At 37.0% G+C, this 26,652-nt stretch overlaps 1 protein-coding gene across 1 annotated transcript in view; it reads left to right on the top strand.

The window, feature by feature from the left end:
* The window catches only part of LOC128664510 (transient receptor potential cation channel subfamily M member 7-like), a 288,636-nt gene that overhangs the window by 52,020 nt on the left and 209,964 nt on the right, over nt 1-26,652 (top strand). The window contains 11 exon segments of the mRNA XM_053719331.1: nt 3,634-3,700; nt 3,702-3,835; nt 5,206-5,242; nt 5,440-5,653; nt 5,956-6,080; nt 6,157-6,328; nt 15,911-16,085; nt 16,194-16,317; nt 18,594-18,666; nt 20,295-20,395; nt 20,714-20,848. Coding sequence (XP_053575306.1) covers nt 3,634-3,700; nt 3,702-3,835; nt 5,206-5,242; nt 5,440-5,653; nt 5,956-6,080; nt 6,157-6,328; nt 15,911-16,085; nt 16,194-16,317; nt 18,594-18,666; nt 20,295-20,395; nt 20,714-20,848 — 1,357 coding nt within the window.

Genomic DNA, 26,652 nt, shown 5'->3' with positions numbered 1-26,652 from the left:
AGGCATCCTGCAAATAACCGGAAGCGGCTGGAAGCGAGCAGGATCGCTTCCCAGCTGCTTTAAACCCCTAATGTCGTACAGGGTACGTCGCTGGTCTTTTAAGACCAGGTTGTGTGCGACGTACCCTGTATGACATGCGTTGTTAAGGGGTTAAAGAGGTTATCCATTTTAGAACTGGATGATACCGGGCCTTTACTAGACCTATTAGGCCGAGTTGTGCGTTTTGATGCCATGTTGTTGCATCCCAGTATTAATAAAATAGAAATCTTCAGCACAGGGGTGTAGCTTCTTCAGGAGGCCTTATAATATCTAGATAGTTCGAAGTTATATGCCTCAAGAAGGTTTACAGGGGTGCAAGGTGTATATTCTTAGGTGAGCAGCGGTAACCCTCTGTGGTTAAATGTACTTCCAACACTCTTCAATATTTCTGAATATGGGCAAGCCTGCAGTTTGTTAGTGCATCTGTTAAAGGCAAAATTATTTATTTATTCATAGTAGTTGAGCAAAGCGCACACAGGCCCTCTAGTTATCAAGCCGTCAACCTCAAATACGCTGGATTCCGCAGCGTATTTGTGGCAAGGCTGATTCGCCTTAGTTATCAAAGGCTAGAGACCGGCAAAAGTAGAATTTTGTGACGTAAGCTACGATCCGCGCGAGACTCAGTCCGACCACAGATCGATTCTTACGTACACTCCAGATGTGCCGAACGCAAGTTCGGCACAATCTGACTACTTTTGAAAGTTATCAAATTCCTAGCAGCGTACGCTCAGCACTTTTCCGGTCCAGCGTACCTGGTTTTCAATCCGCCGCCCTGGTAGGCGGCAGATCCCATAGGAATCAATGGCAGTCGGACCATAGCGAAAGTCATGTTCGCTGCTGCCCGTTATCCCATTGATTCCTATGGGAGATGTCTGCACCTAACACCCTAACATGTACCCCGAGTCTAAACACCCCTAATCTGCCCCCCCTACACCGCCGCCACCTAAATAAAGTTAATACCCCCTAAACCGCCGCTCCCAGAGCCCACCGCCACTCTAATAAACTTATTAACCCCTAAAACCGCCGCTCCCGGAGCCCACCGCCACTCTAATAAACTTATTAACCCCTAAAACCGCCGCTCCAGAGCCCACCGCCACCTACATAATACCTATTAACCCCTATCTTGCCCCCCCTATACCGCCGCCACCTATAATAAATTTATTAACCCCTATCCTGTGGATCCCTACCCCGCCGCATCTAAATAAATTGTTTAACCCCTAAACCACCGCTCCCGGACCCCGCCGCCACCTATATCAAACTTATTAACCCCTAATCTGCCCCCCCTACACCGTCGCCACCTATAATAAATGTATTAACCCCTATCCTGCCCCCCCTATACCGCCGCCATCTATATTAAACTAATTAACCCCTAAACCTAAGTCTAACACTAACCCTAACACCCCCCTAACTTAAATATTATTTTAATAAATCTGAATAAAAATTACTCTTATTAACTAAATTAATCCTATTTAAAACTAAATACTTACCTATAAAATAAACCCTAATATAGCTACAATATAACTAATAATTATATTGTAGCTATTTTAGGCTTTATCTTTATTTTACAGGCAAATGTAAATTTATTTTAACAGGTACAATAGTTATTAAATAGTTAAGAACTATTTAATAGCTACCTAGATAAAATAAAGACAAATTTACCTGTAAAATAAAAACTAACCTAAGTTACAATTACACCTAACACTACACTATCATTAATAAATTATTCCTATTTAAAATGAAATACTTACCTGTAAAATAAACCCTAAGATAGCTACAATGTAATTAATAATTACATTGTAGCTATTTTAGGATTTATATTTATTTTACAGTAAATTTGTATTTATTTTAACTAGGTACAATAGTTATTAAATAGTTATTAAACTATTTCATAACTACCTAGCTAAAAGAAATACAAAATTATATATATATATATATAATATATATATATATATTATATATATATATACTATATCCTATCGGCAGGATAAGGGGTTAATAGGTATTTATGTAGGTGGCGGAGGGGTTCTGGGAGCGGCGGTTTAGGTGTTAATATATTTAATGTATAGTTGCGGCGGGGTCCTGGGCGGCGGTTTAGGGGTTAATACATTTATTATAGTTGCGGCGGTTTAGGGGGTAATAACTTTATTTAGTTGCGGGGGGCTCCGGGGGCGCCAGTATAGGGGGTAGAACAGTATAGTATAGTGTGAGTGCTTAGCTGACAGGGGTATCAATAAAGCTGTAGAAAAGCCGAAAGAGCAGCGAGATCGGATGAGTGATAACTATCAAGTCCGCTGCTCATCGCCCCGTACTTGGTACGCGGCTTTTTGACAGCTTTTTGCTAACTTTGCGAACGTATTCAGTCTGTGGCGGCGATGTGAGGTGAGCTTAGGCGAGCGAATTGGGGCCGGATGATGCAGGTACGTACGGAGCTTGATAACTAGAGGCCACAGTGCATATTTTTGTGTGTAGAGTTTTTATGGTAGCTCTAATTTTCCGTGCAAAGTCCATGAGTAGAGTGGGGCTTATAGTGGGTTTGTTTTAGCCATGTGTTAGAGTCTATGGGGTTTAGTCAGCGTCTCTGCTGTAGTAAGTAAAAGCCCAACTAGACTTAATTATCCCCAGATAGGTAGATTCATATACTGAGGCATCTGATGTGTGGGGAGAGTGGTGTTTCTACCACTTGTCTGATGAGCCTCAGGGTGTTTCATAGATAGGCTTACGGGCCTACTTGTCTGCCGGTCCGGAGCATTCTGCCACTTTCCCTCAGATGTCCCGGTATCATTTGATGCCCCTACCCGTCCATTAAGGCGAGTCAGTGTTTTTATCCCAGTTTGGGTCTGGCGTCCTGAGGATTCTGCCTCGGAAGGTTCTCCTCGATCCGGAGCAAAATCGTATGCAGCCATTACAGACGCTGGCCCGGCTCCGCCCCCTTTTGAAATCATTTTTATTAGATGGTGTTATTATAAATTTAACTGTACTTTGTAATGTATTTTTGTTGTGTTTTGTGCAACTTTTTTTTTTGTAAAACAGTTAACCAGAGCTCTGAGGAGTAGGGTAATCAATCTAGCATAAATCGCAATTGCGCTCAAGCGATCGCGTTTACTTTCAACTCGTAATAACAGCGGTAAGCCTGATGCGAGCTAACACCATAATAACCCTTATAACTTGCGCGCAAAACATTTGAGCTCCAACTCGTAATCTGGCCCCATGTTCTCCCACTGGAAACACATTTTTGTATAATGCCTCTTTAAATAATTTGAGATAACCCTGCTTAGATTTAACCTAACGAACTTACACCTTTACACCTTTGATACTCCAAGAACTTCAATAAGATTGACACAATGGTTTGTAAATGAAAACATTGGGGATTATATAGTCTGTATTACACAAAGCGAGCCACTAAAAGGAAATTCTGCACTATGATACCCACCCTGAGCAATCTCTTAGTGCCACAACCCCCTGGTTATAAAATCTATAGTCTGACTGTTTTGTTAGCAATAAATTATTCAGACTTTTTTTCCACTGACTGTGGACCTGAAATAAATTGGAATTGAGTGCTACTTGCTATATGATAACAAATCTGCTTTCTGTTAGGTGCTGCTGTGGTCGTTTTTTAAAGCAACATTCTTTTTTCACTGAAAATCCTGCTATCAGCCTCTCAACAAGATCATGTGTATAGAAGTGGGTATGAAGACTCTGAACGATGGACGGCAGAAGAGACATACAGTGAAAGCTCAACAAATGCTTATGGTACCATTAACTTTTCATGGTGGATCAAATGGATTGCATTGCTAAGGTAAATGAAAGATTTTATACTACAAAACTAATAGAACATTTTCAGCAGATGGAAAATGCTGTACTCATTCGGTCATTCATTTGGGAATGGTTACAAGATAAATCGGGAGTTCCTAAACTATTACAAATTCCATTCCAGAACAAGGAAGCAAACTGAGATCCCCCAGCCTGATCTTAAAATTAAGTCTATGTAGCTAAATGACATTTACAATAAAAAGGATTCCAAGCTTCTTGGCAGAAGGAGGAAACATTGCACAATGGAAGTAATTGAGCATTTTCAGTATCCTGTAAACGATTTAAATAGATGAAACTACAACCACTGGAATCTCAATAAAGTCCATTAAAATCTGACCTAGAAAGGTTGTTTTATTACAAATGGAAGTTCCGCACCTATGCATGTTTCTTCCTGAAGGACCTTTTTTTTTTTACATTCCCAATGCACCTGTCTGTAAATGATGTACCATAGTGCTTGTTTGGAAATGTTCTGCCCTGCTACTTGAACTGGTCCATCTTAATCAGGACAGGTGTATTACAGGATTCTGAAAATGCTTAAAGACCCATTAAATACTTTGTAGAGTTACTTAATCAACAAATGCATAATAAAAAGGCAATGCAATAAGACTGAATTTTAAAGGAGCAGTAGATTTTTCTGACAATTTCAAAAATGTACTTCAATATTGCCACCTACTCCTGTATCATGTTACATTTACCAGCCAATAACAGACTCTTAAGTATATACACTTTGAACGTTTGTACACTTCCTCAGTAGTAGCTGGTGCCCCCAGTTAATTAGAAAGTTGTTTAAAACTGCATGCTCTTCTGAATCATGAAAGTTTAATTTTGACTTAAGTGTCCCTTCAAAAGATTATTAACCTTAAAGAGACACTAAATCCATTTTTTTCATGTTTTGGAAAGAACATGCACTTTTAAACAACTTTCTAATTTACTTCTATTATCTAATTTGCTTCATTCTCTTATATATCCCTTTGCTGAAAAGCATATCTAGATAGGCTCAGTAGCTGCTGATTGGGGTGGCTACACACATATGCCTTGTGTGATTGGCTCACCCATCGTTTCATTGCTATTTCATCCAATGAGGATATCTAAAAAATGAAGCAAAATAAGATAATAGAAGTAAATTGGAAAGTTGTTTATAACTGTATTTCTCTACCCTGAATCATAAAATAAAATTTTGGGTTTAGTGTCCCTTTAAAGTAAGATGATTTGTCTGGGGAACCAGTGTAGCTAGTTGTTCTCAGATGCTGAGAAGGCATCTGATACAGTTTGTTAGGCCCTTCTAGTGGAAGCCTCATTATAACTTCAGTTTCAGTAAATTAACCATGCACTAATATTACTAAATTCATATTATAGGTGGGGCCAATATAAGGCCTTGATATTATTATTATCGGTTATTTGTAGGCCACCAACAGATTCCGCAACGCTATATTAGTCAAATTGCATAAAAGTTTGGTATCTCATTGATAAAAAATACTTACAATATAATATAGATATGATTAACAACGAGAGGATTATTTTGAACAGTTTCATGTGTAAATTTGCTGCAATATGTATATTGTCGTTAACTTCTAATTTGTTTCCTTCCAGTATATAAGATTGTCAGATGATAGTAATGTTGAAGATATTCTTCAGCTCATGCTGAAAGAATGGAGAATGAAACTTCCAAAACTTGTAATCTCTGTGCATGGAGGAACACAGAAGTTTGAACTTCATCCTTGTGTTAAAGAAGCTCTTAGTAAAGGATTTGTAAAAGCTGCAATGACAACGGGAGCCTGGATATTAACTGGAGGGATAAATAATGGTAATGGACAAATATGTGCTCTTTACTATACTGGACAAAAGCCCTATTTATAAATATCAGTTTTGTAAAATGTTTACACACCTTGGACCTATGTGTTGTATTTAAAGAGACTAAAAACCCTTATCCCTAATTTTTAATATTTAATTTAATAGTAATACCACTATGGTTTCTCAGTATGATTTTGATGATATTTATTTAAAAATGCCACAATACAATACACTAGGTTGCACTAGGTGTTTTTTTAATAAATAGATACTTGCATAATTTATGGCAGTTCATGGTCTTATTTTTCCTTTTTAAAGGAGTAGCAGCACATATTGGAGATGCCCTAAAAGAACATGCTTCCCGGTTATCTCATAAGGTTTACACAATTGGAATTGCTCCATGGGGCATTATTGAAGGCAGAAATGATCTTATTGGAAAGAATGTAAGTGCTGAATACATCAATCAAAAGTTTTTCTTCTCTTCTATGTGCTACATTTGATTATATTTGTTTTGATTAGGTTGATGCGCCATATCAAACTTTGCTAAACCCTTTAAGTAAACTTCATGTGCTGAATAGTCTCCATTCCCACTTCATACTAGTGGATGATGGAACAACTGGAAAACATGGAGGAGAAACCCAGATTCGAAGAGAACTGGAAAGCAAACTGAGTCTACACCAAATCCATGCACGTGAGTGTTACTATTGCCATGTATGTTTAATATGATTAAAGCCCATGTTCTCAGCCTTCTCCTGGACCTCTTAGTAAAACCAGGAATTACTTTAAGGGTTCATGAACTAATCCTGTCTGCAAAAGTTTTTGGTTCTATGTAAAATGAACAACTCACTTAAATAGAACTTCTTTAACCCTCTTCACAGTTGTCAGTATATTTATAAGAATCTTAGCAGTACTCTCCAAATAATATGTGAGTATATGGCAGGGTTATAACTGAATACATTTAACAATCTTTCTTTAAATTAAACCCACAATCAAATATGCATATACTAATACAATCAAATTAATATAAATATCTGAGTTCTTTTTATTAGTAAATATCTATGAGCATATTGGAATATATTTGTAATACCAGAACATGAAACAATATTATATGCGTTTAAAAACTAATTAAAATATGCTATACTTCTTACAAAGCCCAGAAAAGTTTGCCTTTAAAACCAGCCTATTTACAATAGCCTTTCATTCAATTAACACAATGAGATTCTAAATAATATACTCGGCTATTTACCCACAATTTATTCTAACACAATTCTAATTTAAAACATCAGAAATTGTATATATTATTTATGCAAAAACCCAATTCTGACTTATAATTATATATTTGCACAGATAAAAAATTTAAAATTTAGGATTAGCTTAACAGTACACAGGCTATGAAATGCTAGCTTTAAAATACAATTTATTTCTTTAAGTCTATTACATACAGTAACAATAAAGGTTTGCTTAAATGTTTTGCATACAAAAGGCAAACTAAGAGCTATTCAAGGCTATGAAATACAATTTAAAAACACAATTTGCTCTTTTCAATCTATCACAATATTTTAATACTTACCAGGATGAACACCAATCGATATCCAATATCTCTTTATAGGAACGATCTCACCTCAGAATACAAAATTGGGGATATATGCATATGGAGCATAAAGGTAGCCGTGCTTTATAATAACCGCATCAGTTATTTTCCTTCAGGTTTAGTCAGAGATAGCCAGCAGCAAGCAGCCCTTTTTTCCTCTATGCTGGGGGCTAAATCATCTGATCTCCCCCTCCCCTTTTTTGATCATTACCCATCATTGGTGAGGTTGGAAATGCCCAAACGGAAGCCTTGTCTCGGATTGGCCCTTTGAAATTTCATTTTTAACAGCCAAAAAGTCTTCTGGCTGTAGTTCTTGCATCACAGCACCGGGGGGCAGCATGACAATACAGCAATACATTCAACCATCTAACATTTTTAAATAATTCATGTTTCTATGAAAAGGTTATTCATTAGACCATAACTTCCTGCATCAATCTCTCACAAAATCAATCACAGATGGGGTAATATCACATCACCTCTCTGATCATTTTGATATGAAACATCATGTGACTAACATTATATTATATTAAAGCAAATTAATACTGCTAATTATTCTGAAATGAATGGCATTTATACATCTGTTATATATATATGTATCTACACAAATACAGCATGTTCTACATCTCCAACAAATTCTGCCTGCATGAATTTTCCCATGGTCCATCTGAAATAAAAGCAGTGTCATTAATCTTTTCTTTTTAGGTCCACAAATATATATTTATATTCTTTAAAAACACAGAGGCTAAGACATTTTATGCTTTCAAAAAACAAATAAAAAAAAAAAAAAAATATATATATATATATATATATATATATACACACACACATTCATTTCTATGCAGTGTTCAAAACCATACAAAAATCCAGCAGATCACACACTGTCATATATTCATTCATCCAGATATCTCATTAACTCAGTTGCTCTTATAATTTTCATTAGATTTCTGGAAAACAGAGGCCTAGATTTGGAGTTTGGCGTTAGCCGTGAAAACCAGCGTTAGAGGCTCCTAACGCTGGTTTTGGCCGCCCGCTGGTATTTGGAGTCAGTGATTAAAGGGTCTAACGCTCACTTTTCAGCCGCGACTTTTCCATACCGCAGATCCCCTTACGTCAATTGCGTAACCTATCTTTTCAATGGGATCTTCCTAACTCCGGTATTTAGAGTCGTTTCTGAAGTGAGCGTTAGAGCTCTAACGACAAAACTCCAGCCGCAGGAAAATAGCAGGAGTTAAGAGCTTTCTGGGCTAACGCCGGTTCATAAAGCTCTAAACTACTGTACCCTAAAGTACACTAACACCCATAAACTACCTATGTACCCCTAAACCGAGCTCCCCCCACATTGCCGCCACTCGATTAAAATTTTTTAACCCCTAATCTGCCGACCGCCACCTACGTTATACTTATGTACCCCTAATCTGCTGCCCCTAACACCGCCGACCCCTGTATTACATTTATTAACCCCTAACCTGCCCCCCACAACGTCGCCGCCAGCTACTTAAAATAATTAACCCCTAATCTTCCGACCGCAAAGCGCCGCCACCTACGTTATCCCTATGTACCCCTAATCTGCTGCCCCTAACACCGCCGACCCCTATATTATATTTATTAACCCCTAATCTGCCCCCCTCAACATCGCCGACACCTGCCTACACTTATTAACCCCTAATCTGCCGAGCGGACCTGAGCGCTACTATAATAAAGTTATTAACCCCTAATCTGCCCTCCCTAACATCGCCGACACCTAACTTCAATTATTAACCCCTAATCTGACGAGCGGAGCTCACCGCTACTATAATAAATGGATTAACCCCTAAAGCTAAGTCTAACCCTAACACTAACACCCCCCTAAATTAAATATAATTTAAATCTAACGAAATAAATTAACTCTTATTAAATAAATTATTCCTATTTAAAGCTAAATACTTACCTGTAAAATAAACCCTAATATAGCTACAATATAAATTATATTTATATTATAGCTATTTTAGGATTTATATTTATTTTACAGGCAACTTGGTAATTATTTTAACCAGGTACAATAGCTATTTAATAGTTACCTAGTTAAAATAATAACAAATTTACCTGTAAAATAAATCCTAACCTAAGTTATAATTAAACCTAACACTACCCTATCAATAAATTAATTAAATAAACTACCTACAATTACCTACAATTAACCTAACACTACACTATCAATAAATTAATTAAACACAATTTCTACAAATAACTACAATTACATAAACTAGCTAAAGTACAAAAAATAAAAAAGAACTAAGTTACAAAAAATAAAAAAATATTTACAAACATAAGAAAAATATTACAACAATTTTAAACTAATTACACCTACTCTAAGCCCCCTAATAAAATAACAAAGCCCCCCAAAATAAAAAAATTCCCTACCCTATTCTAAATTAAAAAAGGTAAAAGCTCTTTTACCTTACCAGCCCTGAACAGGGCCCTTTGCGGGGCATGCCCCAAGAATTTCAGCTCTTTTGCCTGTAAAAAAAACCATACAATACCCCCCCCCAACATTACAACCCACCACCCACATACCCCTAATCTAACCCAAACCCCCCTTAAATAAACCTAACACTAAGCCCCTGAAGATCTTCCTACCTTGTCTTCACCATCCAGGTTCACCGATCCGTCCTGAAGAGCTCCTCCGATGTCCTGATCCAAGCCCAAGCGGGGGGCTGAAGAGGTCCATGATCCGGTCAAAGTCTTCATCCAAGCGGGGCAGAAGAGGATCTTCCATCCGATTGAAGTCTTCATCCAAGCAGCATCCATCCGGAGCGAAGCGGCAGGATCCTGAAGACCTCCAGCGCGGAACATCCATCCGGCCCGACGACTGAACGACGAATGACTGTTTCTTTAAGGGACGTCATCCAAGATGGCGTCCCTCGAATTCCGATTGGCTGATAGGATTCTATCAGCCAATCAGAATTAAGGTAGGAATTTTCTGATTGGCTGATGGAATCAGCCAATCAGAATCAAGTTCAATCCGATTGGCTGATCCGATCAGCCAATCAGATTTGAGCTCGCATTCTATTGGCTGATCGGAACAGCCAATAGAATGCGAGCTCAATCTGATTGGCTGATTGGATCAGCCAATCGGATTGAACTTGATTCTGATTGGCTGATTCCATCAGCCAATCAGAAAATTCCTACCTTAATTCCGATTGGCTGATAGAATCCTATCAGCCAATCGGAATTCGAGGGACGCCATCTTGGATGACGTCCCTTAAAGGAACAGTCATTTGTCGTTCAGTCGTCGGGCCGGATGGATGTTCTGCGCTGGAGGTCTTCAGGATCCTGCCGCTTCGCTCCGGATGGATGCTGCTTGGATGAAGACTTCAATCGGATGGAAGATCCTCTTCTGCCCCGCTTGGATGAAGACTTTGACCGGATCCTGGACCTCTTCAGCCCCCCGCTTGGGCTTGGATCAGGACATCGGAGGAGCTCTTCAGGACGGATCGGTGAACCTGGATGGTGAAGACAAGGTAGGAAGATCTTCAGGGGCTTAGTGTTAGGTTTATTTAAGGGGGGTTTGGGTTAGATTAGGGGTATGTGGGTGGTGGGTTGTAATGTTGGGGGGGGGGGTATTGTATGTTTTTTTTTACAGGCAAAAGAGCTGAAATTCTTGGGGCATGCCCCGCAAAGGGCCCTGTTCAGGGCTGGTAAGGTAAAAGAGCTTTTACCTTTTTTAATTTAGAATAGGGTAGGGAATTTTTTATTTTGGGGGGCTTTGTTATTTTATTAGGGGGCTTAGAGTAGGTGTAATTAGTTTAAAATTGTTGTAATATTTTTCTTATGTTTGTAAATATTTTTTTATTTTTTGTAACTTAGTTCTTTTTTATTTTTTGTACTTTAGCTAGTTTATGTAATTGTAGTTATTTGTAGCAATTGTGTTTAATTAATTTATTGATAGTGTAGTGTTAGGTTAATTGTAGGTAATTGTAGGTAGTTTATTTAATTAATTTATTGATAGGGTAGTGTTAGGTTTAATTATATCTTAGGTTAGGATTTATTTTACAGGTAAATTTGTTATTATTTTAACTAGGTAACTATTAAATAGCTATTGTACCTGGTTAAAATAATTACCAAGTTGCCTGTAAAATAAATATAAATCCTAAAATAGCTATAATATAATTATAATTTATATTGTAGCTATATTAGGGTTTATTTTACAGGTAAGTATTTAGCTTTAAATAGGAATAATTTATTTAATAAGAGTTAATTTATTTCGTTAGATTTAAATTATATTTAACTTAGGGGGGTGTTAGTGTTAGGGTTAGACTTAGCTTTAGGGGTTAATCCATTTATTATAGTAGCGGTGAGCTCCGGTCGTCAGATTAGGGGTTAATAATTGAAGTTAGGTGTCGGCGATGTTAGGGAGGGCAGATTAGGGGTTAATACTATTTATGATAGGGTTAGTGAGGCGGATTAGGGGTTAATACATTTATTATAGTAGCGCTCAGGTCCGCTTCGGCAGATTAGGGGGTTAATAAGTGTAGGCAGGTGTCGGCGACGTTGTGGGGGGCAGATTAGGGGTTAATAAATATAATATAGGGGTCGGCGGTGTTAGGGGCAGCAGATTAGGGGTACATAGGGATAATGTAAGTAGCGGCGGTTTACGGAGCGGAAGATTAGGGGTTAAAAATAATATGCAGGGGTCAGCGATAGCGGGGGCGGCAGATTAGGGGTTAATAAGTGTAAGGTTAGGGGTGTTTAGACTCGGGGTACATGTTAGAGTGTTAGGTGCAGACGTAGGAAGTGTTTCCCCATAGGAAACAATGGGGCTGCGTTAGGAGCTGAACGCTGCTTTTTTTGCAGGTGTTAGGTTTTTTTTTCAGCTCAAACAGCCCCATTGTTTCCTATGGGGATATCGTGCACGAGCACGTTTTTGAGGCTGGCCGCGTCCGTAAGCAACTCTGGTATCGAGAGTTGCATTTGCGGTAAAAATGCTCTACGCTCCTTTTTTGGAGCCTAACGCAGCATTTGTTTGAACTCTCGATACCAGAGTTAAATTTATGGTGCGGCCAGAAAAAAGCCCGCGGAGCGTTAACAGCCCTTCTACCGCCGAACTCCAAATCTAGGCCAGAGAGAATAAAAAAAATGTTTTTATTTTTGAGTCCATGGTTCAGTGCTGGCAAACCCTCCCAGACGTAGTGTCTGAATTACGTGTATCTAAATGTCAGAGTCACACAGCAGGGGTTATTTGCATTTGAAATGTACAGGGTTACTTCCCACAAAATATCTCAACTAGGCCAGACTGCCAGGCAACATTGTGATTTTATCATATATTTCCATGTAGTAAGATATATGATCTCTTGAAATGGTTGTTAAATTTAATTAAACCAAATGCTCTATTGTCCTCACTTGTGTGTTTAGAATAACTTTGCATGCTGAGTGGGGGAGAACTAAACATGATTGAAGTCAGTTTTTCTGAATGAAATGAATCATTTTCTACTGACCAGCCAGATATCTGATTAAATATATATATATTTATTAACCTTAAAATATATGATTAAAATATATATATTTATTAACCTTACATATACCTTGACACAGTAAAATCTGTTAGCATATCATGGCCAGACTGGAGAAGGTCCCACACAGTAATTCCTTACTGGTTAATCAATTGAATAAACAGGAGTGTAGAGATGGTGGGCTTGGTTTTGCTATTTACCTCTCAAATTTTTTAACCAATAAGAATGACAAAAATCATATTAAAGGAGGGTATGGTAAAGGGTTAATGTAATGGTAGTTGTGGCACAGACTTGTTGCTTCTGGAGGTAGTGGTAAGAGCTAAGGTTTTGGGCATGGCATGGTTAGGGTTAAGAGCAGTGGAGGGAGGATATTAAACTAGAAATTGAATTCCTAGTTTTAATTTGTAATATACTTCAATATATATTTATTTCATAAGATGGTTAGAGTCCAAAAGTTCATCACACTCCTGTCCACTGGAGGGGGCAAAAACACCCCTACTTTCCAGAGCTTTAATCACTCCCACTCTATCAGAATCCATCAAATATTTGACTCCAACATGGATTGAGGTGAATTTTAAAGTGCTTATCTACATGTCCTCTGATAGGAGTTCTTCAACCAATGTGAGACCTAATTTCCTCAAAAGGACAGAGGGAATTATATTTTTTCTACAGAAAAGTATAAATATAAAATGCAAAAAAAAATGTGTAATTAGTGCACTAAAGGATATAGGGGCCAATTTATCAAGCAGCAAATGCTGCTTATTCCGCAAGATCCTTCCGTCTGAAGACCGCTGCTCTTTAACTCGTCCACCACCTCTGAGGTGGTGGACTGCAATAATTCCGATCAGATTCGATCAGGATGATTGACACCCCCTGCTAGCAGCCGAATGTGCAGGGGGCAACATTGCACAAGCATTTCAACCTAAATGCCTGTGCAATGATAAATGCTGACAGTGTATGCTGTAGAGGGCGACTAAGACACCCGAACATAATGAAGTATTTCTATAATTCAGTAATTTAACCAGTTACTCCTCCCTGTAGTCTTATTCTGAAGGTAATTTAAAGGTTCTTCAAGCTTCTCTATTTGAACCCATGCATGGGTTGCACCTTCAGCTTTTGTCCTGGAAGGTTTTGTCTATTTATCTATTTGTCAGCAAGAAGGGCCTCTGAGCTGTCTGCTCTGTCTTGAAAGCTTTCTTTCTTGATTTTTCATCAGTCTAAAGCTGTGGTTTCTACAGATACTATTAACCAGGAAATAGTGATTTCTGCCTTGTGTTCGGTTCCATTGTATTCCATTTCTCTGGACCTCATAAAGGTCACAAAGCTGCGGCAGTTACTTTAGATGTTTGGCTTAAGTGTTATTGCTGATTCCACTAGAGTAGTTTCCACATATTGGGCCTTCTGTAATAAGGTCTTCATAGACCAGATATGTAAGACAGCTACTTGGTCTTTCTTAGATACTTTTATTAAATTCTACAATTTTGACACAAATGCCTCTTCAGAGGCTGCTTTTGGCATGCTAAAAAGTGTTGCGGGGTGAGGCGCTTGGTCAGTAACATACCTGCCTTACCTGTATTGTTCCCCCCATTTCATGGGGTCTCATGGACTTCACTGCTTCGGCATAAGATCCCTCATGTAATGATCTTGTAGACTCTCACCATATTTTGAAAAAATTGCTTACCTGATAATTTAATTTATTTCATGATGGTGAGAGTTCACAAGGCCTGCCCTTGTTATTCTGTACATTTGGCAGCAGGACTTGCTTTGCACTTAATTTTCCCCTTTTTTCAATCCTACTTTTTTAGTTTTTCCTCCTCTACTTGGCCATATGTATGCCTGAGGGACTCTGTGAGAGTTGCAGGGATTAAAGCTCTGAGCTTTGGTATGTAGTAGTGCTTTTGACACCTCCTAGTGGACTAGAGAGTAATGCCACATGTAATGATTTTGTAGACTCTCACCATCATGAAAGAAATACATTTATCAGGTAAGCAGAAATTGAATTTTTACTTCTTTAATAGTCTACACAGTGATTGCTTGATCAGTGTGGAAGCCCATTTGTATCTGTCTCCAACTCCGACTCCAACCATAGCAAAGGCGATGAAACAAAAAAAGCTTAAAGGGCTTTTCAGTGGCTTATTTCCTCTGAATGAATGCTATTAAAACATGTATTTTTCTAATGCAGGTCTTTTAAAGAGACAGTCAACACTAAAATTGTTATTGTTTAAAAACAAAAAAAACGCCTTTACTACCCATTCCCCAGATTTGCACAACCAACATTGTTATATTAATACACTTTATAACATTTAAACCTCTAAATTCCTGCCTGTTTCTAAGCCACTACAGACAGCCTCTTATCACATGCTTTTTTATTCGCTTTTCACAACATGAGACTGCTAGTTCATGTGGACCATATAGATAACATTGTGTTCATGCCTGTGGAGTTATTTAAGATTCAGCACAACACAGCACTAATTGGCTAAAATGCAAGTCAATAGATAATAAATAAAAAGTCATGTGATCAGGGGGCTGTCAGAAGATGCTTAGATACGAGGTAATCACAGAGGTAAAAAGTATATTAATATAACTGTGTTGGTTATGCAAAACTGGGGAATGGGTAATAAAGGGATTATCTATCTTTTAAAACAATAAAAATTCTATTGCAGACTGTCCTTTTAAGCAATGTAGTGCTTATTTAAAAATATATGCAATGCTTATATAAAAAAATACTTCCAGTATAGTTTAATTGTATAGGAGGTCCAAGGTTATAGGATTAAGAGGGATGGGCAGATAGTTTATTGCATTGTTCATTTTATAGAGGAGTAAGTGATATCTGAGATCAGAGGGTTCTTCTAATACAGCCCCAAACATTATGTTTAATTGTGACTGCTTTCTAGCAATGTCACTGAGATCTAGACCATAATTGGTAATAAACTTGAACAATATGTCTACAAAAAAATATTTTTTTGTTCAGTTAGTGTTGTAGATTTCCAGTACTCAAAGAACAATTAATATTATTAAACATTTTAGAGGTTTATAAACCAGACCACATAAGTCATTGAATAAACTAAAAACAAAAATGTATGGATTTTCATCATATTAAACCATTTTTGAGGTTTCAATTTTTATTTATTGTTTTATTTTAATGAACATACTCTGTCCTTTTATATTTCTAATCTGTCTAATATCGCTTTAGGAACGGGCAAACGTATACCCCTGGTGGCTTTTATATTAGAGGGAGGTCCTAACACCGTGCTGACAGTACTGGAGTATCTTCATCAAAGGCCTCCAGTGCCAGTTGTGGTCTGTGAGGGAAGTGGACGTGCAGCTGACCTTCTGGCATTTGTTCACAAACAAACAGATTTTAAAGGGTAAGAACAATCTATATATTACAATGAGATGCTGGGAATTCAGTGCACAACTGTAAGATCATTATATATCAGGACTTTTAATGTGACTTCACTGTTTTGTTTTATCAGAAATCTCCCAGATGGCACAGAAGCTGAAATCATTGCCAGTATTAAAAAGACTTTCAACCTCAATAAAAGTGACACAATGCATTTATTTCAAATGCTGATGGCTTGCATGGAAATTAAAGAACTTGTGAGTCCCAAATAATCTTAGAGCTTTTTTTTCTTTCTTTTTAAATAAGTTTTATTGAGACTTGATCAAACAGAAAAAGGTGCAATTATAGTATATATAACATAATCCAAAATGCAAAGTCATCGCACCTATGAACACAAAAATAATAAAAAGATCTGTATACCCTTATAAAACTATTTGTTGTCTACAGAGTGCTATTTAAAGTATATAATGGAGTATAGTCTATCAGCTAAGATAGGGCACTGAAGATCCTGGTTGGATATAGATACATATGATATGCATACTACATACATAGCAGAAATGACAAACTAACAAATGAGGAACAAATAGTATTAAGATTCAAAATGTACTATATAGAGTGACTACTAAATGATAAGTAAGTTTTAAATATAATTGTAAACACTCATACACTTGCTTTCTAATTCCAATTATGTGGTGAAGGTACTAAACGCAAAAAAAAACCTTGGAGGGTAAATGTCAACCATGGTTTGTTAACAGTTTAAGATGTCACTTCTTGATTCAGGCTACGAGTTGATAAACAAATATTTTAGTGACATACTAAATGAGTTCAGCAACATAGAATGTGCCCTAAACACTGTATACTCAGCAAAAAAAAAATGTGGACCAACTATTAAACATTGTGGAATTGTAATTTTGGGGCTAGCTGAGTGTACAACGGCCAGAGGGGAAGTTAAATTAGCTTAACCTACATTTCTACACATAGTAAAGATATAACCTTTGGTTATAAGCTGTACAATTGCTAGTGTCTGTGCTAAACGGAAGGGAAGAGTACCCCTGAGCTCTAAATACCTTTTCATGAATAAATAAAAACCTTAATGTAGACTAACTCTACCCTCACTGTCCTGGCCGCTGATAGTTCGGTAGTAGAATCAAATATCCACAGGGGAAAAATTGAAGTCAATTGGCAGAAATTTTATAGGGTCTAGCACAATACGCATAAATCAGCTGCCGCCAACAACACAGTAGGCATGTACGCATTATAGTTACATATAAGAAAAATAAAAGCTGTAACTAAATCAAATTTGCTCTAATCATTTAGAGCAAGCAAAAGTAACCCGTGGAAGCAAATATAATATTACAAAGAGCATATTCAAGTTGTTCCTACCCACCATACAGTGAACCAATACACATCAAAGTTACATATGATAAAAATATAGAACTGCCACTAAATCAAGATTGTTCCAATATTTCAAAGCAAACAAAAATAATATATGTGAGCAAAGATAATATTAAATAGAGGCATATTCCAATTAACTATAAAGAATTAGAAGTGAACTCAAGAAATATAGATAGAAGTTAAAAGCTGCAGCACATATTCAGAAACCGTAACCTTATATTATATACCAACTGACATGATAATGCACTATTATTCACACATGGTAAAAACAGTGAGAATAATGCAGGGCAAGAAAACCTCAAAGTATTACAAAATCATCTCACAGACCACCAAACTGATTGTAACATGCTAGAGAGAATATATGTAAAATAAAGTTCAACCTGCGGAAAAATATGGGAAAAGTTGTCATCAGTTCATCTAGGTAGAAATTAAGTTAAGAAAGTAAGTGGGTCATGGAAGGCCAAACCACCCTGCCTATGGGGAGGCGATGAATGAGCCCTTGCCTTAGATTACTAACTGGATACGAAACTATCATAATCTTTGGAGCAAATCTAGCTATCCTCATCTTTTTAAGAGAAGTGTGGGCTAACCGCTGGCATCACTGGCTTCTCCATAGCCACATCAGAAGATAGAGCAGAGCTTTCCTCACTTTCATTATTGTCATCACTTTCATCACTGTCATCTATTGGTATCAAGGATTTCCCTCACAGATAATATCTTGAAGCAGGTACTTGTCTGAACAAATAGAATTTTGTACACGACTGCCCTACCCGGATCACTGGAGGAGGGGTGTTGAGGTCTCACAAAAGGGCCAGCACCCAAAACCTTGATGTTCTGGATCAGGGCTCTGGAATCATATACCTAGCAATGTTGATCATATTTGACTCAGCAGATCTTAAAGTATGTATTAGTAGCCTTTTTTCTAAGGATGCTATTAAATTCCACAGATAATCGGTGGATTATCTAAATCAGTCCAAGAGCTTCTGATATTGCTGCCTAACATGGCCGATGCCAAGACTCGCTACCCATAATCTTAGATCTTGATTTACAATGAACAGAATGTCAGTATATGTCAACTAGTGTAAGACAATTGTAATAAATCACTGTGGATTGATCTAGCCCTCTTTTTATTTTCTAGATTACTGTATTTCATGTTGAGTCTGAAAAATATCAGGATATTGATGTTGCAATACTGACAGCATTGTTAAAAGGTATATTATTTATGCACACTATATACGTGTCATGTGTACACTTGAAAGCAGAAGGTCCACACCAAAGTTAAAGAGAACCAGAAATAATGAAAGAAATTAAAGGGTCATGAAACCCAAACATTTTCTTTCATGGTTCAGGTAGAGCATACCATTTTAAACAACTTTCTAAATGACTTCTATTATCTAATTTGCTTCATTACTTTTGTAGCCTTTGTTGAAAAGCATATCTAGGTAAACTTAGAAGCAGCAATGATTAGTGGCTGCACATTTCTGCCTCTTGTCATTGGCTCACCCGATGTGTTCAGCTAGCTCCTAGTGGTGCGTTACTGCTCCTTCAACAAAGAATATCAAGAGAATGAAACTATTTTGATAACACAAGTAAATTGTACATTTTTTGAAAATTGTTTGCTTTCTCTTAATCATTAAAGAAATGTAATTCCACATAAAATGATTAATTATGTATATTGTAAACAGTAAATGTATGTACCTTTAACAAGATTAAAAGAAAGAGAGAGCAGGTAAAGGATTAGGAGATTCATTGAATATATCACGTATATAGAAAGAAAGGAACATAATGAGGACATGGGAAAGGCAGGTCAAAATCTAAAGTAACTTACAGGAGCAGAGAGGGAGATATATATAATTGTACAGTATTCTATATAAAATTAAATTATTTTTTTATAATACCTTATATTTCAGTTCTATTGAACCAGTTATAATCACCTACTGTATATACAGCAACAGTAAAAAATACTCAGCTGTACAATGCTATGTGGTACCATAGTAATTTATACTCTCCTATACTCAGTTGTAATATGCTATGCAGTAATTTAGTAATTTATACTCTCCTATACTCAATTGTAATATGCTATGCAGTAGTATAGTAATTTATACTCTCTAATACTCAGTTGTAATATGCTATGCAGTAGTATAGTAATTAATATCTCTAATACTCAGTTGTAATATGCTATGCAGTAGTATAGTAATTAATATCTCTAATACTCAGTTGCAATATGCTATGCAGTAGTATAGTAATTAATATCTCTAATACTCAGTTGTAATATGCTATGCAGTAGTATAGTAATTAATATCTCTAATACTCAGTTGTAATATGCTATGCCTAGCTCTTTTTACAGAACATGCATCTCAAGAGAATTAGAGTTCAAATGCCCCCCCCCCCCCGAGTAGACTAGCAGTGTACTTCATTCCTGTATTATAGATGCATATAACAAACATTTTTCTATATCTACTTATTGTAGAGTTTGTATATTAATGAGGAATGTCTGCAATTTACATGAATAAATAATAATACTAAAAAATAATGGAACAGCTCACCTAAGCTCTTTTTTGTTATATGCAATTGTAAGCAGCCCTCAAGTTTTTCTAGTATTGCCAATAACTGACATGATTGATCATACATGAATATCTCTTTCTGCTATAACTGAAAGTCTTATTAAGACACTGGTAATTTCATTATGTGTCATGAAGAAATAATCCTCCACATTATCATGTATCAAGGAGTAATAGTCTGATCTATGCATCTTGAGTATAGTGGTCATCAAGTAACATTTTATAATATAGTTTATATGCGCATGACATGATGTCAACACTGTTTTCATTATTTGTAGGCACCAACTCTTCTCCTGTTGACCAGCTTGCCCTGGCAATAGCATGGAACAGGCCTGACATTGCAAAAAATCATATCTTTATACATGGACAACAGTGGCAAGTATGTTAGTATTTTGTTTCAGAAGTTGTTGCTCTACTATTAAACAATAGGTATACTAAATAAATAAAGTGTACTTTATCAATTGCATTGGCTTTGTTTTATCTAGTTCTGTAGCACCAGTGCTGACATTCTTTCTTGGTCAAGAAGAAGGACAGTGGTAGTTATCTGTTAGATCGACAGGAAATAAATCATTAATTCTTTTTAAACATTGAGATTTTATTAATTTATTTTGTTATCTTAATAAATCCTAGCAGACAACCCACTGTATGGTACAAAAACAATGTATGTACATGGTATTAATAGACCTTTTCTCTGCAGTGTGGCCCTTTGGAGCAAGCAATGCTCGATGCTCTTGTTATGGACAGAGTTGAATTTGTCAAACTTCTGATAGAAAATGGAGTAAGCATGCACAGATTTCTAACTATACTGAGATTGGAGGAGTTATATAATTCTGTAAGTACTTATGGATGCTATTGTGAGTTGTTTTGTTGTTTAATACAGAAATTTATCTCATAAAAGTACATTAGCAACACAGCATATTGAACAGACCACAAGAATCAGGTGGTCAGGTTTATAGCGCAGAGGTGCACCTTATGTAAGTAAATTAGAGCATATATTAGGTAATGAAAACCAAAAATACACTGCCAAGTGTAAGTATTAAGTATCTAAGTATTAGATGATAGATGCTTAATTTGGTATTGGTGATGACTGCGTAATATGTTTGAAACATAATCAATGAACATTTAAATTATTGTATTTCATTTTTGGACACATTTCATAGTTTACTTGTGTCATTATTTAAACTGTTTCTAACTTTCATAAAACTAAAAATGATCTATTAACATGAACTGAAGACTTGCAAGTCTTTTAATACTAGCAATGCAGAGTTTCCATGTCACAAATGCATTCCAAAGTTTTATGTAAATGTTGTTTGTGAAATTTTCAAATTATTTGAAATGTGTTTGAACTTAAAAACCCGATGAAAACCCATGCAATGCACTTCAGAATTGACTGAAGTGAAATTTACAATACAGGAGACATGTAATCTATATACTATACTTATTATATATTATATAGAGCTTTATTATAAGTGGTGCGGGTGGGACCGCTACGCTACAGAAAAAAATGCTTAGTGCTGCCGGGAGGGGGGAGGAGGGAGAGGGATATCCTCTAGTGGATGGGAATTAGTGGGTGGGGAATCGATCTGGGAGGGGGAGGGGTAGGATAATGAGGGGGGGGGCAGCTACACTACAGAATAATAAAAAAAAAAAGGTTGGATAGATAACTGGAACTGGGTACTCGCAGACAACTGCCAGTACCTAAGATGGTGCAAATTAGTTAGAGAGGGAGGGTTACAGAGCTTTATGGGAGGGATCAGGAAGATGGGAAGGTAAGGGGGTAATCCAACACTAAAGAAAATAAAAATTATACAAAATAAAAAAAAGGTCTAAAACTGCATACTGGCAGACTGTCTGCCAGTACATAAGACGGGGGTGACCAGTGACAGGAGGGAAGAGAGCCATTTGAGAGGGGTCAGGTGGGAGGCTAACCTCTACACTAAAGCTAAATATTAACCTTACAAGCTACCTAATTAACCCCTTCACTGCTGGGAATAATAAACGTGTGGTGCGCAGCTGCAATTAACAGCCTTCTAATTACCAAAGAGCAATGGCAAAGCCATATATGTCTGCTATTTCTGAACAAAGGGGATCCCAGAGAAGCTTTTACATTAATTTGTGTCATGATTGCACAAGCTGTTTGTAAATCATTTCTGTGAGAAACCCAAAGTTTGTGAAAAACGTTTTTTTTTTCCTTTGATCGCATTTGGCGGTGAAATGGTGGCATGAAATATACCAAAATGGGTCTAGATCAATACTTTTGGTTGTCTACTAAAAAAATAAATATAGTTTTTATAGGTAAATAAAAAAACAAAGCTCTACTTCTGTTTAAATGTAGTCATGACAAAAATGCTAAAAATGCTCTGGTCTTTTGGGGAAGTCTTAGTCTGAAATGCCCGGTCCTTAAGGGGGTAAATGAATCTTACATATATATATATATATATATATATATATATATATATATATATATATATATATATATATATATATATATATATTTAAAAACAAAATTCTATGTGAAGAACATTGGAATGTGAATATGCTCTCACACTGGAGGTCTAACGCAGTATGGGATTAGCGTACATGAAGAATAAGTTATTTTAAGGCGCTTTATGCAAATAATTACTAATAATCACCTAGATTACGACACTAAATAAAGTTATTAACTGTTAAACCTCTGGCCTCCCACATCACCGCCACTAAATAAACCTATTAATCTCTAAACCGACAGCCCCCCACATCGCAAAACTAACCTAACAACCCCCTAACTTTAAATTAAAATGACAATATCCCTATCTTAAAATAAATAAACTTACCTGTGAAATTAAAAAAAACTAAGTTTAAACTAATAATTAACCTAACATAACTATTATACTAAAATTAAAATAACTACCAATTAAATAATATTACACATTGAAAAAAACTAACACTACTAAAAATATTTAAAATTACAAAAAAATAAAAATACTAAATTACAAAAAATAACAAACACTAAATTACGAAAAATAACAAACAAAATTATCCAAAATAAAAACAATTACACCTAATCTAATAGCCCTATAAAAATAAAAAAGCCCCCCCCCCCAAAATAAAAAAACCCTAGCCTACAATAAACTATCAATAGCCCTTAAAAGGGTCTTTTGTAGGGCATTGCCCTAAAGAAATCAGCACTTTTACCTGTAGAAAAAAATACAAAGACCCCTTAACAGTAAAACCCACCACCCAACTCACACCCCAAAATAAAAAAAAAACGAACTCTAACAAAAACCTAAGCTACTCATTGCCCTGAAAAGGGCATTTGTATGGGCATTGCACTTTTACATTGCCCTTAAAAGGGCATTCAGCTGTTTTAAAAAAAGCCCAAACCCTAATCTAAAAAACAAATCCCACCCAAAAAAGGTTAAAAAAAAAAAACTACACTAACCCTGACGATCCACTTACAATTTCTGAAGTCCGGACATCTTTTTTTGTTTTATTGACGAAAAAGGATGCATACAGATTATATAGTAAATTCAATACAGCATGTAATCATGTCATATCTGACTATAATTGTACAGTAGTTTTGATAGTCCTCCTTTTTCAGTCCCCTAAAACAGTGATACAGGCTATCTTGGACTTGTTCTGGTGCTTACATAAGATCAAGGGGGTTAATATTCAACATAAAACATACATAAAAGTTTACATAGGAACAAACAGCATCATGTGCGAAGAAAATAATATGAAACTACTCGTTTCTAGAAAATTGATGTAGATGCATAAGTCAGGACTGGTTACTATGCCAACACACGGCTCACAGACGCAAACAGCTACTGTTTATAATCATGCAAAGAAATTGTATAACTAGGTAAGACACAAAGAGTTATATCCCTGCTCATAAAATCTATGTTAAATGTCCTAAGTGACTATAATCATACACTCCTATCAAGTTGTTATACATCACACTCTGGTCAGGAATATATAGTACATACCCTAATGTACAAAATATATAACACACTATCTAAAACTTTCTTTTAAGGTTTAGTTTTTGTTATTACCTTAATATAGTTGATACTTGGTTTCCCAGCCCTGGCTCGGCCGTAGACCGCGAAAGGGGCACCAGCATTACTATCACTTTTCTTTCAAGAGCTGAGGCAACGTGCTTAGTATAAATCCCTTTTTTCGAATGTAAAGTTATGTCACTTATGTCTCTTCTTTGCTCAGCAGGGAGGGAACCGCGGGAGCACCCTTTGCCGCGGCTCTGTCCTCCATAGATATCGCCTCTACATCTTCTTACTTAATCCCCGTGTTAAGCTGAGGCATTTGTAGTTTCATTAGAAAGTCAAATGGGGCCCTCTGTATTAGGTCCGTAAAGCGATGTTCTATCTTTTCCAGGATATCGTTAAAACAGTACAGGTAGCTAGATTCTTTCTCGGCAGCCATGTTTGTTGAGCAGTGATGGATTTCTTGGTAGCTTTAGGTTTTCTGTGTCAAAAAGAGCCTATTTACTTTGTGAAACCGTGAGAGTGTGGAAAATTCGTATTCTGCTGTATCCAGTCCTGACAGGTAACCTCGGTAAACCGAGGTAGGTAGCTTCCTGTTTTGAGCCTCCGCTCCAGATATTTATTGCCCAATCTTGTGTTCCGGCATCAGAAATACAGCAAATGACTTAGATTTTATTGTTCTATCAGTTGTTCCAGTAGTACTGGTCAATTTATGTGCTAGATCACTGTCAGCTAGATTACGAGTTTTGAGTGCTATAGGGAAAGTAAAGAACGCCACAAAAGTTGCGTTATTTAACCCCCTATAGCGGTGCCATTACAAGTTTAAAAAAACACTGCTTGTGCGGACAATATGGAGATTTTAAGCTCCATACCGCGCCCAAAACAAGCGCTGTGTTTGAGGTGCTTGTGCACGCTTTCCCCATAGATATTAATGGGGAGAGCCGGCAAAAAAAAAAGTCTCAGTAGCGAAGCCCCATTGATGTCTATGGGGAAGATAAAATACAATTTAAACCTAGCACCCTAACATAAACCCTACGTCTAAACACCCCTAATCTGCTGCCCCTGACACGCCAACACCTACTTAATGTTATTAACCCCTAATCTTTCACTCCCGATATCGCCGACACCTAAATAAAATTATTAACCCCTAATCTGCCGCTCCCGATATCGCCGCCACTATACTAAAGTTATTAACCCCTATTCCGCCGCTCCCGATATCACGCCACCTAAATAAAGCTATTAACCCCTAAACCTCTGGCCTCCCACATCACTACCACTAAATAAACCTATTAACCCCTAAACCGCCAGCCCCCCACATCGCAACAACATAAATTAAACTATTAACCCCTAAACCTAACGTAACCCTAACCCTAACGTAACCCTAACCCTAACGTAACCCTAACCCCCCCTAACTTTAACATAATTAAACTAGATCTAAATTAAACTTTATTATTAACTAAATAAACCTATTAACCCCTAAACCGCCAGCCCCCTACATCGCAACAACCTAAATTAAAATATTAACCCCTAACCCTAAACCTAAAAAAACACCCCAAAATAAAAATGCCTAATCTAGAATAAACTACCAAGGGCCCTTAAAAGGGCCTTTTAGGGGCCCTTAAAAGGGCCTTTTGTAAGGCATTGCCCTGTGTTAAACAGCTCTTTTGCTCCAAAAAAAATACAAACACCCCCTAACACTATACAAACCCCACCCCCCAAACTACCAAGGGCCCTTAAAAGGGTCTTTTGGGGGGCCCTTAAAAGAACCTTTTGTAGGGCTTTTGTAGGGCTAAAAATATACATTACACAAAATAAAAAATGAAATCATCCAAAATAAAAAAGAATTACACCTAATCTAACAGCCCTATCAAAATAAAAAAGCCCCCCCAAAATAAAAAAAAACCTAGCCTACAATAAACTACCAATGGTCCTTAAAAGGGCCTTTTGTGGGGCATTGCCCCAAAGATATCAGCTCTTTTACCTGTAAAAATACAAACACACCCAACCAACCCCCCCAAATAAAAAAAACTATCTAAAATAACCTAAGCTACCCATTAGGCCCTAAGGGCATTTGTATGGGCATTGCCCTTAAAAGGGCATTTAGCTCTTTTACATTGTCCGAACCTTAATCTAGAAAAAAAAAACCACCCAAAAAAACACTAACCCCCGATGATCCACTTACAGTTGTTGAAGTCCCACTTGAAGGATCCATCCAGCCGGTGAAGTCATCATCCATGCGGCAAGAAGTCTTCATCCAGGTGGCCTCTTCTATCTTCATACAGGCGGTGAAGTCCTCAACCATGCGGCAAGAAGTCTTCATCCAGACGGCCTCTTCGATCTTCATCCAGCCGGCACGGAGCGGGTCCAACCTGAAGACATCCGGCACGGAGCATCCTCTTCATACGGTTGCCGCCCTATACTGATTCTTCGATGCAAGGGACGCAATCCAAGATGGTGTCCCTTGCATTCCTATTGGCTGAAAGATTTCAAGTCAGCCAGGAATTAGAGCTGCTAAAATCCTATTGGCTGTTCCAATCAGTCAATAGGATTGAGCTCTCAATTTATTGGTTGTTCCAATCAGCCAATAGAATGAGAGCTCAATCCTATTGGCTGATTGGAACAGCCAATAGAATGAGAGCTGCTTAAATCCTATTGGCTG

This window comes from Bombina bombina, chromosome 6 (assembly GCF_027579735.1).
Source record: "Bombina bombina isolate aBomBom1 chromosome 6, aBomBom1.pri, whole genome shotgun sequence".
Lineage (NCBI taxonomy): Eukaryota > Metazoa > Chordata > Amphibia > Anura > Bombinatoridae > Bombina > Bombina bombina.
The sequence above is the reverse complement of the archived record's forward strand: the minus strand, read 5'-3'. Positions and strand labels throughout refer to the sequence as shown.